At 41.5% G+C, this 17,425-nt stretch overlaps 1 protein-coding gene across 1 annotated transcript; it reads left to right on the top strand.

Moving 5' to 3' along the window:
- The first annotated feature begins 682 nt into the window (after positions 1-682).
- On the top strand, positions 683-2,047 carry LOC118642414 (phosphoglycerate kinase 1-like). The gene is given in 1 exon segment (XM_036280161.1): positions 683-2,047. A coding segment is annotated over 1 exon segment (1,248 nt). The 5' UTR covers positions 683-730; the 3' UTR covers positions 1,979-2,047.
- Positions 2,048-17,425: the final 15,378 nt, after the last annotated feature.

Raw genomic sequence — 17,425 nt, forward strand, 5'->3', positions numbered from 1 at the left:
GTCATCTACAAATAATGACAGTTTCATGTCCTCCTTTCCAATTTGGATCCTTTTCATTTTTTCTTCAGAGACATCAGAAATTTTTAATCAATTTAAAACAAACTATTCCTGCTCTATGGTCTTCATTTATCCAATCAACAATACCTTCTGAGTACCCATCATATGCCATATGTTTTTCTGGGAGCTTGGGACAAATCAGTGAGCAGAAGAAAGAATCCTGCCCTCCTGGAGCTTGCAGAGAGGGAATGGTGGACACATACAATAAATAAATGCCTGGCTGGTATGGCTCAGTTGGTTGGGTGTCATCCTGTGCACCAGGAGGTTGCCTGTTCAATTCCAGGTCAGGGCACATACCTAGGTTGTGGGCTGGATCCCTGGTAAGGGGCATGCAGTAGGCAGCTGATCGATGTTTCTATCTCTCTCGTCTTCTCCCTTCCTCTCTCTGAAATCAATAAAAACATTTAAAAATAAGTAATTATATAATAAATAAGCAAACTTACATGGGATAGTAGAAGGCATTATGTGCTATAGAAAAATAAAGCAAAGCAGAGTAAGGAGGACTGAAGAATATAAGGGGAATGGGGACTGATGACTATTCTAACCAGGGTGGTAGGAGTAAACCTTATTAAGAAAATTCATTTGAGATCAGTACGCTTTCTGCCGCAGACATTCGCTGCTCTCTCCGACACTGTCTGCTTCCCTGGCCTCTCTCCGCTGCTGTATTGCCAAGATGTCGCTTTCTAACACGCTGACTCTGGACAAACTGGACGTGAAGGGGAAGCGGGTCGTTATGAGAGTGGACTTCAATGTTCCTATGAAGAACAACCAGATAACAAACAACCAGAGAATCAAGGCTGCCATCCCAAGTATCAAATTCTGCTTGGATAATGGAGCCAAGTCAGTTGTTCTCATGAGCCACCTTGGTCGGCCTGATGGTGTCCCCATGCCTGACAAGTACTCCTTGGAGCTAGTTGCTGCAGAACTCAAATCTCTGCTGGGCAAGGATGTTTTGTTCTTGAAGGACTGTGTGGGCCCGGAAGTGGAGAAAGCTTGTGCTGACCCAGCTGCTGGGTCTGTCATTTTGCTGGAGAACCTTTGCTTTCATGTGGAGGAAGAAGGGAAGGGAAAAGATGCTTCTGGGAACAAGGTTAAAGCCGAAACAGTTAAAGTAGAAGCCTTCCGAGCTTCACTTTCCAAGCTAGGGGATGTCAATGATGCTTTTGGCACTGCTCACTGAGCCCACAGCTCTATGGTGGGAGTCAGTCTGCCACAGAAAGCTGGAGGTTTTTTGGTGAAGAAGGAGCTGAACTACTTTGCCAAGGCCTTGTAAAGCCCAGAGCGACCATTCCTGGCCATCCTGGGCGGAGCTAAAGTTGCAGACAAGATCCAGCTGATTAATAATGTGCTAGACAAAGTCAATGAGATGAGTATTGGCGGGGGAATGGCTTTTACCTTCCTTAAGGTGCTCAACAACATGGAGATTGGCACTTCTCTGTTTGATGAAGAGGGAGCCAAGATCGTCAAAGACCTGATGGCCAAAGCTGAGAAGAATGGTGTGAAGATTACCTTGCCAGCTGACTTCGTCACTGCTGACAAGTTTGATGAGAATGCCAAGACTGGCCAGGCCACGGTGGCCTCTGGCATACCTGCTGGCTGGATGGGTTTGGACTGTGGTCCTGAGAGCAGCAAGAAGTACGCTGAGGCTGTCGCTAGGGCTAAGCAGATTGTGTGGAATGGACCTGTGGGCGTATTTGAATGGGAAGCTTTTGCCCGAGGGACCAAAGCCCTCATGGATGAGGTGGTGAAAGCCATTTCCAGGGGCTGCATCACCATCATAGGTGGTGGAGACACTGCCACTTGCCGTGCCAAATGGAATACAGAGGATAAAGTCAGCCATGTGAGCACTGGGGGTGGTGCCAGTTTAGAACTCCTGGAAGGTAAAGTCCTTCCTGGGGTGGATGCTCTCAGCAATGTTTAGTACTTTTCCTGCCTTTTGGTTCCTGTGCACACCCCCTAAGTCAACTTAGCACTTTCCGCATCTCTACTTGGTCTTAGCTAAAATCTTTCCCCATGTCAAGATTCAGCGAGTGGCCATGAGATGCAGCCCAGGAACACTTACACAGTTGCACAGCATCTCGGCTCATCTTCACTGCACCCTGGATTTGCCTCCATTCTTCAGGATCCCATTTGAATTTCTTAGTGACTAAACCATTGTGCATTCTAGAGTACATATATTTATATTTTGTCTGTTAAAAGAGAGTAAGCTGTTAGCTTAATTCTCTCAGAGTAGCTTATTCTGATTAGCTTTGTCATTGTTTCGCTACTCAGCATGGAAACAAGGTGAAATTCCCACTGTAGGGAGGGAGGGAAGGAGAAGAAGTTGGTGATCTGTTAAATAAATAATAAAAGTATTCATTAAAACTGGGGGAAAAAAAAGAAAATTCATTTGAGCAAAGAATTGAAGAAGATGATAAATACTGAGGGAGTTGGCCATGAGTGTATCAAATCATAGGGAAGAGCCAGTGCAAAACTCCTGTGGTATCCAGCCTCCAAGATGGCCCCTAATGATCCCTGCCTCCTGGTATTTGTGCTCTTGAGGGCTGGATTTAGAAGAGAATAGAATAAAATGTAGAAGTAAAAGTGTGTGACTTGAAGACTCAGTCAGAAAAGGCATATGTTGGTGTTCTCTTTAGTGCTCTTTTTCTCTCTTGGATCTCTCACTCTGGGGAAAACCATATTTATTGGGAGCTGCCCTATGGAGAGGTTCATCTGGTGAAAACCTGAGGTCTCCAGCCAACAGCCATGTGAATTTGGAAACAGATCCTCCAGCCTCAGTCAAGTCTTCATAGACTGCAGCCTCAGCTGACATTTTAACTCTAACCTACTGAGACACCCTGAGCCAGAACCACCCAGCTAAGGACTGGATCTCTGGCTCATCGAAATTCTGTGAGATAGTAAATGTTTATTGTTTTAATTATATTTTAGGTAATTTGTTACACAACAATAGACAACTAATACAGACTCTAAAGCAAGAGTGTGCCTGGAGAAAGTGAAGAAGAGAGAAAAATGGTAGGAATTGAGAACTGAGGGTCAAGGCAATGAGGACCTTCAGACCACCATAAGAATCTTGGCTTTTCCCTCTAGTGAGATAGAAAGCCATTGTAAGGGTTTATTCTCAAAGAAGTGATACGAGATGACTTATAGATCTGACAACGGAGAAAAGGAAGGATTTTAGCACTTTATAATTATTTTGTACTCATGATAATTCTGAAAACCTTTTTCTTTTTTTTCTCCCTTGCCTCTAATTTCTGTCCTTGATTATCCTGTTAACCTTGTGTCTCCACCCAAGTCTTCCTTGGATATTTCAACTATGATCTTTGAGTGGATCTTATATTCTAGCATCCTTCATATCTCAAAACCTCGTCCTTCTCCCTCCATGGACCAATCCAGAAGCAATATTTTGCATGCTGCCTGACTTCAGCAGGGCTATTTTTAAACCTTTGTAAAACCCAGACACTCTTTCTTTTAAAGGATTATACTACATGATATTAAACATATTAAAATGTATCTGCATTTCACATTATATTTAATATAGATGATATAATTATATGCATTGAACTGCCGATGACTGGCCAACAATAAATTCCGTTTTAAAGACATTTAAATTTACTCATTTTGATTTCCTGAGATTTGCTTTTGTATTTTGAAACCATACCACCTGTCTCTCCCCAGAAAAAAAAAAAGAAAGTAAAAAAACGAAACCATACTGTGTGTGTGTATACACATTTCAAATTGCAAATGGTTTTATAAATTCTAAAGAAGCACTGTGCTCTCCATGCCCAAAAGATAAAATATTCTAGAACTAGGCCATTTATATCCCATAGAACACATTTTCTCAACATGGTATGATTGACATTTGGAGCCAGATCATTCTCTGCTGTGGGAGATGACCTACACACTAAAGAGTGTTTAGCAGCATCCTATACCCACTAGATGCCAGTACAATCCCCCAACCCCCCTCCATGGTTATAATAAGCAAAAATGTCTCCAGACACTGCCAAATATTCCCTGGACATAGTGTTTCCAGATAAAAATATAGAACTTCCAGTTAAAATTGAATTTCAGATAAATAACAAATAACTTTTATTCATATGTCCAAAATGCAATACTTGGAACATACTTATACTAAGAAATTACTTATTGTTTATCTATAATTAAATTTTAGCTACATGTCCTGTATTTTTTTTTCTTTATTGATTTTAAAGAGAGAGAGAGACAGAAACACTGATGAGAGAGAACACCAATTGGCTACCTCCTGCATGCCCCTGACTGGGGTCCTGGACCACAACCTGGGCATGTGCCCTGACCGGGAATCGAATCAGCGACTTTTTGGTGCATGGGTCAACACTCAACCACTGAGCCACACTGGCCAGACTGTGTCCTGTATTTTTATTTGCTAAATCTGACAACCCTACCTGGAGGGCAAAATCATCTCCAGCTGAGAACCACTGCCCTCCAACTTAATTCCCACCTCTACCTTTCCTCTCCTTCCTTTTCCACACACTTGAAGTTTAATGGCATATTACTTATTTCACTAGCTAGCAAAGTCAAAGAAATCCACACTCTTCAGTCTCAGGAAGTTTCTATGCATGAATGTAATTCCTGCCAATGTCAGTACTGATTTACAGAAAAATCAACTAACAAGTATTTCTTGAACTCCTCTGAGCAAGGCATTGGACATGAGGGATACATAAGAAATATAAAATGTAGTTCTTAACTTCAACCAGCATCAATTTAGTCAGGAGAAAAGATAGTATACGTGAGATGACTTACAATACAAAATAATACAAAACTGCCCGGCCAGTGTGGCTCAGTGGTTGAGTGTCAACCCATGCACTAAAAGGCCAATTTAAAAATGGCAGAGGAACTAAATAGACACCTCTCCAAACAGGACATGCAAATGTCCAAGAGACATATAAAGAAATGCTCAACATCACTAATCATCAGAGAGATGCAAATTAAAACAACAATGAGGTATCATCTCACACCTGTCAGAATGGCCACCATCAACAAATCATCAAACAAGTGTTGGCAAGGGTGTGGAGAAAAGGGGACTCTAGTACACTGCTGGTGGGAAGGCAGACTGGTGTAGCCACTATGGAAAACACTATGGTGTTACCTCAAAAAATTAAGAATTGAATTGCCATTTGACCCAGTGATTCCACTTCTAGGAATATACCCTAAGAAGCCTGAAACACCACTCAGAAAGAATATATGTACCCCCATGTTTGTAGCAGCACTATTTACAATAGCTAAAGTCTGGAAACAGCCCAAGTGTCCATCAGTAGAGAATGGATAAAAAAGCAGTGGTACATATACACAATGGAGTATTATGCAGCTGTAAGAAAGATCTCTTATTTTTTGAGACTACATGGAGAGACCTGGAAATTATCCTAAGCGAAACAAGCCAAGCAGAGAAAGACAAATATCACATGATCTCACATATTAGTGAAATATAATGAACATAACAGTCTGAGGAATAGGGTAGACCCAGAGACGTGGAAGTAGGGTACAGACTGACAATCCTCAGAAGAGGGGGTGGGGGACAGAGGGACGAGATAAACCACAGAACTTATATGCATGTACACATAACCAATGCACATGGACAATAAAGCTGGGAACGGGGTGCGGGGGATGGGGAGGAGGGTGTCAATGGGGAAAAAAAAGGGGGAAACATCTGTAACAAAAATAAATTAATAAAATAAATAAATAAAAATAAAGTAGCCCTGGTCAGTTTGGCTCAGCGGTTAGAGCATCGGCCCGCGGACCTGAGGCTCCCAGGTTCGGTTCCCGCTAAGGGCACGTACCTCGGTTCCAGTTTGTCCTCAGCCCCGGCTGGGGCATGTGGGTGACAGCCACTCGATGTGTCTCTCTCACATCAATGATTCTCTCTCTCTCCTCCTCCCTCTCTCCCTCCCTCTCTATCTGAAGATAAATGCAATAATAATAATCATAATAATAAAAAAATAAATAAAAATAAAATAAAATAAAAATAGCCTCCTCTAGCCTTCACCACACAATTGACTATTTTTTTAACATAGTAAAAAGTTTTTCATTTCTTCAGGTAAAAGCATCATTGCTTCAAACTGTTGAGAAATGACTCCAGATGTATATCTTGCTCTTTATAATTTCTCCCAGATAAACAGCTTTGCAATCATTAGCTCTATTCAAAAATTGTACACATCACCTGCAGGAAATTCTCTAATACTATTCATTATTGGCCCAAAGCCTGGAAAGTGTAGTTCACTTTAGTGTTATCACTAAGGAACAAAAACAGTCTGCAAAAATTTGGCAGTTTATAATTTCTGCCTGGTAGATTTATATTTTGCAGTTCAGTATACTAATTTAATACTCCGTGTCCCTTTATTAAGTCCACTAAATATTATTAAGCATTTTCACTGGCATTCAACCCAAGTATAAAGTAATTAGTAGCAGTAAAATAAAATAACCAAAATGTACAAGAATCTTTACTAACACCCATTCCCCCCCACACACACACACACACACACACCAAGAGGAGTCTCCTAATCTTCATTTTAGAGGCCTGCTATTAAATCAAGTGGAGGTACTTCCGGTCAACATGGCAGAGGGTAAACGCCCCTCGCCCCTTCCGACAACTACATCAAAATTACAACTAAACTACAGAACCACCACCATTCAAAACCACCTGAAATCGAGCTGAACAAAAGTCCTACAACTACAAAATTTAAAAAGAAACCACTTCAAGACTCATAGGAGGGGCGGAGGCGGCGGGCTGGTGCCACACCCACGTGTGGCGGATAAAAATCAGGGGGACACCTCGGCTGGGAAGGTCCTTCCTGAGGAGAGAGGGGTCCCTGTCCCACACCAGGACCCCAGCTTGGGGTTCCAGTGCCAGGAAGAGAAGTCCCCATAATTTCTGGCTGTAAAAACCAGTGGGAACTGAGGCTGAGAGAGGCTGAGGCTGCAGGAGCCCCAGGCAGTTCCTCTTCAAGGGCCCGTGCATGGACTTACTCGGACTCACTCCCTCCAGGCTCAAGTGTGAGCAAGGCAGCTTGACAGTCACCAGAGACATACCGGGAAGAACTGAGTTGTTTGGCATCTGGTGAGAGCTGGAGAAGCAGCTTTCTTCTGGACAGACGTGCAGGTGGAGGCCGTTGTTCCTTTGGTGAGCCCTTCCCCCACAGGGCAGACAGATGGCCACCATATCTGGGACTCCAGCAACCTGGCTCACACTGGTGATTCCCTGAGGCCCTGCCTCAGGCAACTTTTGGGCCCACCCAAGTTGTTTCCAGTGGCTTTACCACAGGATTGGCCTGTCTTGGCTCCTGCTTCAGATTTTTCTAAATTCTCTCAAACAAGCATCTTCTGGCCTCAGCGAGCCCCATACCTCTTGCTAAGTGGCCCCAGGCCTGGCACTAGAAGCAGCCAGACTTGGTTCACAACTTGTCTTTGCCTGGGCACCTCCAAGCCCAGCACAAGAAGCAGCCATCTGCAAATAGCTTTGTAGCTTGTGCCTGGTGACCTCAGGTGGAACACAGGCAGTGGCTGACCTTGCCCCAGAGCCAGCACACCCAGTGGACAGCTTCAGACCACATCAAAACACCTAACTGCCTCCACAAGCAACACACTCAAGGAGTGGACTCAGTGAGTACCAGAACCCTGCTGAAGTAAGTCTTCCTCTGTGTGGTGGGCCTCTACACCACTGATTCTCCAAGGTAGTCAGATGTCAGTGGTCAGTGGGCACAACCAGTCCTTGAAGCTGATCAACCTGAGTAAATCCCTCCCACTGAAATGCCAACAGTAACCAAGACACAATTACAACAGAAGAATATACAGTCCACACTAGGGGTGCACCTCGAGGGCCCAGCTGGAGTGATAAGGGAGACCGTGCCACTGGACCCTACAGGACACCTATTATATAATAGGCCACCCTATGAAGCCTAGGAGACATAGTAACTGTACCTGATACATAGGAACAATCACAGGGAAGCAGCTAAATGAGGAGACAAAGAAACATGTCCCAAATGAAAGAACAAAACAAAACTCTAGGAAAAGAACTGAACGAAACAGAGATAAGATGCAGAGTTCAAAACATTGGTTACAAGGATGCTCAAGGAACTTAGTGAGGACCTCAAGAGCATAAAAAAAGTACCAGTAAGAAATGAAAGGTGCACAGTCAGAAATGAAGGATGCACTAACTGAAATAAAGAATAATAGCAGAGAATCAATACAGGGAATCAATAGCAGAGTAGGTAAAGCCAAGGAGCAAATCATCGGTTTGAAATATAAGAAAGCAAAAAACACCCAATTAGAACACCAAAAAGAAAAAAGAATTAAAAAAGAGAATAGTGTAAGGAGCCTCTGGGACAACTTCAAGCATACCAACATTTGCATCATGGGGATGTCAGAAGGAGAAGAGAAAGAGAGAGCAAAAAATTGAAAGCCTGTTTGAAACAATAATGGTAGAAAACTTCCCTAACTTGGTGAAGGAAAGAGACATACCAGTCCAGGAAGCACAGAGAGTCCCAAACAAGATGAACCCAAAGAGGCCCACGCCAAGACATCATAATCAAAATGCCAAGGGCTAAAGACCAAGAGAAAATCTTCAAAGCAGCCAGAGAAAAGCAGTTAGTTACCTACAAGGGAGCACCCATAAGACTGTCAGCTGATTTCTCAAAAGAAACTTTGCAAGCCAGAAGAAAGTGGCTAGAAATATTCAAAGTGATGAAAAACAAGGGCCTACAACCAAGATTACTCTATCCTGCAAAGCTATCATTTAGAATTGATGGACATATAAAGAGTTTCCCAGACAAGAAAAAGCTAAAGGAGTTCATCACCCACCACCAAACCAGTATTATATGAAATGTTGAAGGGTCTTCTTGAAGAAAAAGATCATAAATATGAACAATAAAATGGCAATAAATACATATCTATCAAGAATTGAATCTACAAACAAAATGAACAAGCAGAATAGAAGCAGACTCATAGATACAGAGAACTTTTTGATGGTTGCCAGATTGGAAGGGGGTTAGGGGGATGGGCGAAAAAGGTGAAGAAATTAAGAAGTACAAATTGGTTGTTAGATTGACAAACTCAAGGGGAAGGGGAAGGGGGTGGGAAGAGAGAAACCAAAGAACTTATATGTATAACCAATGGACACAGCCAATAGTGTGGGGAAAGCAGGAGGGAGGTGGGAGTGGGAGGGGGGTGTCAATAGGGGAAAAAGGGCGGACATCTGTAATACATTCAACAATAAAGATAACTTTAAAAAATAATAAAGAAATCAAGTGAACAAGGAATATTTTCACTTTGGTTTAGTAGTTTTTATTTCAATTTTCTAATTTACATCGCTTACACAGAAGACCCTCAGATAGAATGACACATGAAAATTTAACACACCTGAAACCTGAGTTCTACATATAATTTATTTCACTTATTCTATCCCTATCAAATAATAGAACTAAAAGCTAAGTGTTGTGTACAAGGAAGGGGATTTCATCTCCCACACTCCAAATTAACTTCCTGACAGCTACTTACTATTTCCATTATACCCATAATAGTTTGATTACAATATTCAAACATCAGAAAGGGACCTAGAATGAAGATGCTAAAATAGAGAAAGTGTCACCACAAAAGACCTAATGTGATCTTGACACACATGTGTATATACATTCATAAACAGAATAAATATATAAATGTTGCTAAACTCAACTCGATAACAATTCAACATACTTTTCAAATATATATCCTCAGTTCCTTTATTGAATAATTTTGGAGTAATCGTCAGTCAATACAGTAGGAAATAATTTACAAAAGCATTCACAAAAGAAAAAAATTAGTGGACTCCAGACCAAAGGAGCCACATGAGCAGTAGATGGTGGAAAAAGCATCTTCAGTAATTGAGTTGAAGCTCAAGTTTGCCTCCTCAGTATTAATAAGAGGATCTTAATACCATGTCTTTTTCCTGCTTATGTTCACAAAGAATGATTTTTGAGAAATCACTTGGGAATGATTTCAATTCTAAATTTTCAGCTCTACGAGTACATACATACATAGGAAATAGGCCCAACATTTGGAAGAATTTAATAAGTGACAAAGAACACATATAAACAGATCAGGACAACTTGTATCTCAAGCCAAAGTAAGGGCATAAATAAATCTTGTATTTGCAATAAAGATGACTAGTAAAGATTACAGGATATAAATCTCATTTTCTTTACATATTTCCCAGAATATTAGTACCACCGATAACACAAAAAAGCTAGTCATTTTCTGTACTTAACTAAAACTCATTTTTCATATACACTAAATCATATTATACCAAAAATTTAATATATACATTGTATACATAAAAGTTAAACTTAAAAATATAAATCCTTACCACACAAAATAGGAAAAGCGTGTTCTGGCTCTAGGACTCAGTAGAATAGGATTCTGACACAAGTATTAGACAATGAACCAATACAGCTTTCATCACAGATTCTAGAGGCAATGTTCAACATGCAGGTGTTTGTTGACAGAGATACAATTGACCAGGTTCTACACTAAGATGCACCATCAAGCACTGCAATATCTCAGCATCAAAAGTGATTGCAGTCTAACTGGAATCAATCCTCAGCCCCCAACATTCACAGAATTCACAACATAAATATTTCATCCACTGTCAACCTAAAGTGAAAATATAGTCAGTTTTGTTATTTGGCAGTTATCTAGCTACCTAGCTAAATACTCATTTTGAGTTCAGAGAGGTTTGGGGTTCTATAGAGAGGCTGTGGAGTAGGAGTTGGTGACAACATATATAATTTTAGGGGTCCCAGAAAGTAATGTTCAGTGTAATTCTGTCACAGTTGTGAGTTGGTGGTCATCACCCACAGACAACCACATTGCATGAACCACAGACTACAAAATATTAACATACGTAAACAAGGGTGTATATGTTCTCCAGAGAAACAGAACCAATAGGATGTATACATAGATTTATTATAAGGAATTGGATCACATGACTATGGAGGCAAGTCCCAAATGAGCAAGGTGAGTCACAGACTGGAGACCCAGGAGAACAAATGGTTTCTTTCTAGTGTGTGTCTGAAGGCCTGAGAACCAGGAGAGCTGATGCTATACTTCCTACCTGAAAGCCAACAGGCTTAAGACCTAGGAAGAGACTATGTTTCAGATCAAGTCTGAAGGTAGGAAAAAAGGCCAATATCCCAGTTTGAAGGCAGAAAGAATCCTCTTATTTGGAAGACACCTTTTTGTTGTATTCAGGCCTTCAACTGATTGGACAAGGCCCACCCACATTAGGGAGAGCAATTTGCTTGACTCAGTCTACCAAATCAAATGTTAATCTCATCCAAAAACACCTTCAGAGAAACACCCAGAAAGTTTGACTAAATATCTGAGCACCCCATGGCCCAGTCAAGTTGACACAGAATTAACCATCACAAAGCGTTATTTAGTGGCTTGAAAAAGACACAACTACCATGATTTTTCACCCAGTTCTCAAAGTTCTGGGGAAAGGTGTGAAAACAAGGTTTTCTGAGGGACATATGTAAGTTGAGCCAGGGGAATCAAAGCGCACAAGTCATAACCATCCACAAGAAAACACACATAAGGATCACTCATTTTAGAAAGTTCATGACCCATGGCAATGATCTTTGCCAGGCTGGTTTGAGTCTCATGGGAAGTGGACAGCACAATGTAACAATTTTTTTAAAAAACTCAGCTAGGAAGACAGTTATCCTAAACCTACTTTTCTACATCTAGCTGAAATCACCCACGTGAAGAGAATGGGAGGTTGTTTTTTTTTTTAAAAATTTCTGTATTGATTTAAGAGAGAGCGGAAAGGAGAGGGAGGGAGAGATAGAAACATCGATGAGAGAGAACATTGACTGGCTGCCTCCTGCATGCCCCTCACTGGGGATCGGGCCCACAACCTGGGCATGTGTCCTGACCGGGAATCGAACTGGCGACCTCTTGGTGCATGGGTCGATGCTCAACCACTGAGCCACACTGGCTGGGGCAAGAATGGGTGTTTTGAGAGGTGAAAAAAGAAATGAGAAATGATTTGGAAGATAGAGCATTATAGCCAGAGATAATGTAGGGCACCTAAGGAAGGAGAGCATCTCTGAAAAGAAAGGAAAAATGCAAACTCAAAATCTTTAGGCACAAGAATCCATGAACTTCATTTCATTTTAACCTAATTTCACATGGAAGCGGCCTCCAGAATGGGCACTCACTTCAAAATTCCCCCCAGGGCTGATCCTGTCCCCAGAGGAAAGAAGAGACCCAAGGAGGGATCTCTGCCACCACCTCTCCAAAGCATAGCTGTCATGTCAATTAAATGCTCTGCTCGCTAACCTCACCACAACGTCCGCTTTCTTGGAGTGTTTAGGTGGTCATGGTTGATTGAGGGATGGGCGGTGTTAAAAACAGGAGAAGGCTGTTTGATATGGCCATTTGCCAGAAAAAGAGGAAGGTATGGATAAATATTCATTTAAGGAAAAAATAGGCTTATAAAAGAAAAGGGAACTAGAAAAGGAAAGCTTTTAATTGATATATGCCCCAAATGCTACTCAGTTATTATTCTCGTCTATTCACTTTGTTTTCCACTGTTCTTTATCTTTAAACTCCAGATTTCTCCTTTTACTTATTGCCACTGAAAGTATTAAAATAAAAATTTTCAATTGCTTTTTAATCGCATTTTCTATGATTTGGGTACTTTAGATTCTAAACATTATGTACAAAACTAGATTAAATGTAGCCAATGCAAGGTTAAAACATGCACAAAAATCCATTAACTTTATAATACTTTCAGAAGATAAACCTAATTTCAAACGAAAGCTGCCTCCAGAATATATTGTTAAGCCTGTCTGGATACAATTTGTTTTGGCAAACACTCTGTAGAAATTCACATAAAATTCCACTGAACTAAATTTAAATCGCTCATGGAGCAAAAAATATATTTTGACAGCTTCAAATAAATCCTCAAGGCTGACGATGCTTGGAAGGCAAACAGGAGAGAAAGTATAAAGCAATGATGGATGAGTTAGAAATTGTAGTTCTGGGTAATTTATTCAATTAAAGAGTCTATCTACATTTAACATAGTTGATCAGAAGCCCTATTTAGATACAATCTGAAATATCAAAATTAAATCTATAGGTTTTTTTGTGAGAAAAATAAAACAGCCCTGGCCGGTTTGGCGCAGTGGTTAGAGCGTCGGCCTGCGGTCCAGAGAGACCCGGGTTCAGTTCCCACTAAGGGCACATACCTCGGTTGCAGTTTGTCCCCGGCCCTGGTTGGTTGTGCAGGTGGCAGCCACTTGATGTGTCCCTTTCACATAGATATTTCTCTTTCTCTCCCTCCCACTCTATCTGAACAAAAAATGGAAAAATGTCCTCGGGTAAGGATATAAATAAATAACACAATTTTTTCATCAAAGTATTAAAAAACAAAATTATTATTATTAATGAAATACTAGAATGTAAAAATGTTTTCCTCTGAGAACTATATTTTTTAGTAGCTATAATACCCCCCCTTTTTTAAATCCTCACCCGAAGATATTTTAACATTTATTTTCAGATAGAATGGGAGGAGGGAGGAGAGAGAGAGAAATACCAATGTGAGAGACACACATCAGCTGGTTGCCTCCCACAGGACCCCAACAAGGGCCGGGGATCAACTGCAATCAAGGTACATGCCTTTGACCAGGATTGAACCTACAACTCTTTGGTCCATGAGTGGACAATCTAACCGCTGAGCCAAACCAGTCAGGGCTGTAATCCCTTTCATTCATTAGTTTTCCTACTGTGGCTCAAAGAGCATCAATACATTATAAGATAAAGTGTTCCCAGAGAACAATTCATTTGTAGGAACCCCTAAATGCCAAATTTCACCTACTGTATAATTTGCAAATAATCAGTTACTCTGTACATGAATCACCTTACTGACCAGATTTTGTGGGAAATATTTTCACATGCCACTCTCAAAGTTGGTATTAGAAGATTTTAAACACATGCAATCTCTCACATTGCCTAATTCTCTCTCATCAAACCAACCATGATACAGATGAAAGAGAATTAGCTTTTTTTAATGGTCCTATGAATGAAAAAGACTGGTAAGTTGCAAGTCATGCATTTTTAATTACAAGTAAACTGCACAGAAGCATCTACATTATTTAAAGTTGAGGAGCAGGCGATAGAAATTTCCCTGTTAGAATTTAAATGCCTTTTCTTTCTCTTGGCTCTCTCTTTCAAGACTTCATCTCACCTGATCCTATCATCACCACTCCAACTCGTGTGACTTTCCATCCTTTGAGACCCAACTCAAGCATCACATCCATGAAGCCTTCCCAGATTACCCAGAGCACCATGACTTCAAAGTACCTACTGCTTTTGCCACTAATCTATGGCTGGGAAGCACGAATTGAGTAATATTCAAGCTTTCTACTGACCACTTGTCGCAGATGCTGTTCAAACAATGAGTGATGAATTGGATTCAATGTCCTAGGAACCAGATTATCGTTTTACTTACATTCCCAACTAGACTATGACCTTTTTTTTTTTTTATCCTCACCCGAGGACATTTTTGCATTTTTTGTTCAGACAGAGCGGGAGGGAGAGAGAGGAAGAGAGAGAGAGAGAAACATCGACGTGAAGGGACACATCGAGTAGTTGCCACCCGCACGACCAACCAGGGCCGGGGACAAACTGCAATTGAGGTACGTGCCCCTAGCGGGAACTGTACCCGGGTCTCTCTGTACCGCAGGCCGACGCTCTAACCGCTGAGCCAAACTGGCCAGGGCTAGACTATGAACTTCTTTTAACATAGTTATCATTATCTTGTCCATCCTCTTTACATCCCATTTAATAAATTTGTTATAAGGGTGGTTGCATCCATTTGTTTAGAAGGAAAGCTTTCTTCTGAATGGAGAAATAATTTTTAACTCTATGTGTCTATCTCTGAGACTAGAAATGGAAAGGCAGTCTGAAAGGATGGGACTTGAGCACCCTTGATTTTAATGGTAACAGCAGGGCCAGGAAGACCGCTCCCAGGGCCAATGGTATTCATGTACACTGACAACCAGGGAGTCAGAAAAGAATGCCAGGAAGGAGCCATTAGAGTTACAGGATAAATACCCCAAAATGCCTGGACCTAGGACAGGATTTGTGATCCCTGAGTTCAAGCTAACTATGAGAGGTTCAGAAATCCATATTCTGTAAGCTTTGTAAAAGAAATTCTTTTGACATCCTTCAAATTTCCCTTTTGTTTTCTACACATATTAGGTAAAGTTGCTTTGAAAATCCAGTCTACTTCAACCCCATTAAGAGGAAGGAATTATAGGTTTTTGTCTTTGCCTGAGCAAAAATAGGGCCAGAACATGGTAGGGCAACACATAACTAAGTTAAAAAAACCTTATGGCCCAGATGGTGTGGCTCAGTGGAACGTCGACCCATGCACCAAAAGGTCACCAGTTTGTTTCCCGGTCAGGCCACATGCCCAGGTTATGGGCCAAATTCCCAGAGGGGGCCTGCAGGAGGCAGCCAATAGATGTTCTCATTCATTGATGTTTCTGTCTGTCTCCCTCTCCCTCTCCCTTCCTCTAAGAATCAATAAAGAAAAAAAATTTTTAAAAAAGAAAAAAAAAGAAAAGAAACCTTATGGAACAGGGTAATCTGGAGGAAGAATAGGGGCCACTTGCCTGGTTCTAAACTCTGGAAGGTCTAGAGTGTATTTTACAAAGGATGGCAGCATTTTAAAACAGACAAACATTGCATTATTTGGAATAAATTCCATTCCTCACACAAAAACACAAAAGTATTCTTGCATTAAAAATTGAAAATGTATTGTCTTCAAAAATTCGGAGAATAGATGCTATATATATTCTATAGTACAGAATAACGCATTATTGAGTAAAGATCATTCTCTTTTCTGAATAAGCTTTTTTTCTTTGACAGTATAAACAAGGTCTGTTTTACCAATTGCTTTTGTACAAAATGCAAACACTCTTCCTTCCATCGTAAAAGTAATGCTGAAGCTCAACTAAAAGATTGCAGATAGTACTTCCTCTAGTTACCCTACATTTATTTTTTTAATGACAAAAATTTCTTATGTATTGTGGAATAGCTTTTCTGTGGCATTAACTACTTTTAAAACAATGCAAATAAGGACTTCCGGTCAAGATGTCAGCGTAGGTAAATGCGGTATCGCGTCCTCCCACAACCACATCAAAATTACAACTAAACTACAGAACAACCATCATTCAAAACCGCCTGAAATCAAGCTGAATGGAAGTCCTACAACTACGGAATTAAAGCAGCAGCCACATCCAGACTGGTAGGAGGGGCGGAGGCGACTGGCTGGTCCCACACACACTTGTGGCGGATAAAAATCAGGAGGATACCTGGGCTGGGAAGGTCCTCCCTGAGGACTGAGGGGTCCCCGTCCCACACCAGGTGCCCCGCTCAGGGTTCCAGTGCCAGGAAGAGAATCCCCATAACTTCTGGCTGGAAAAACCAGCGGGAACTGAGGCTCAGGGAGATTGCAGCTGCTGGAGCGCCAGGCAGCTCCTTAAAGGGCCCGCGCATGGACTTATCGGACTCTCTCCCTCTAAGCTTGGAGGGGAGGCAGCTCGAGGGGCACCAAAGACATACAGGGAAGAACTGAGCTGTTTGGCAATGGAACGAGGACTGGAGAGGGGTCTGTCTCCTGGACAGACATGCTCTCAGAGGCCTTTGCTCCTTTGGTGAGCCCTTCCCTGGGGCGGCAGACAGTCGCCATATCTGGGACTCCAGCAACCTGGCTCACACTGGTAGCCCCGCCCTGCTGACTCCCTGAGGGCCCCCCTGCCCCACCCAACTTTCAGGCCCACCCAAGCTGTTGCCACTTGCTTAACCATAGGATTGGCCTGTCTTGGATCCTGCTTCAGGTTTTTCCTAAATTCTTTCAAACAAGCAGCATCTGGTCTCAGATAGCCCCATACCGCTCGTTAAGTAATACATAGAAACAAACACAGGGAGGCAGCCAAAATGAGGAGACAAAGAAACAGGTCCCAAATGAAAGAACAGAGCAAAACCCCAAGAAAAGAACTAAGCGAAATGGAGATAAACAACCTAACAGATGCTGAGTTCAAAATACTGCTTATAAGGATGCTCAATGAACTTAGTGAGAACCTCAGTGAACTTAGTGAGGGCCTCAAGAGCATAAAAAAGGACCAGTCACAAATGATGGATGCACAGTCAGAAAGGAGGCATTAACTGAAATAAAGAATAATTTACACAGATTCAGTAGTAGAGTACGTAAATCCAAGAAGCAAACCATCCATTTGGAATATAAGGAAGCAAAAAACGCCCAATCAGAACAGCAAAAAGAGAAAAGAATCCAAAA

Source organism: Molossus molossus, unplaced genomic scaffold, assembly GCF_014108415.1.
Source record: "Molossus molossus isolate mMolMol1 unplaced genomic scaffold, mMolMol1.p scaffold_m16_p_3, whole genome shotgun sequence".
In the NCBI taxonomy this organism is placed as follows: Eukaryota; Metazoa; Chordata; class Mammalia; order Chiroptera; family Molossidae; genus Molossus; species Molossus molossus.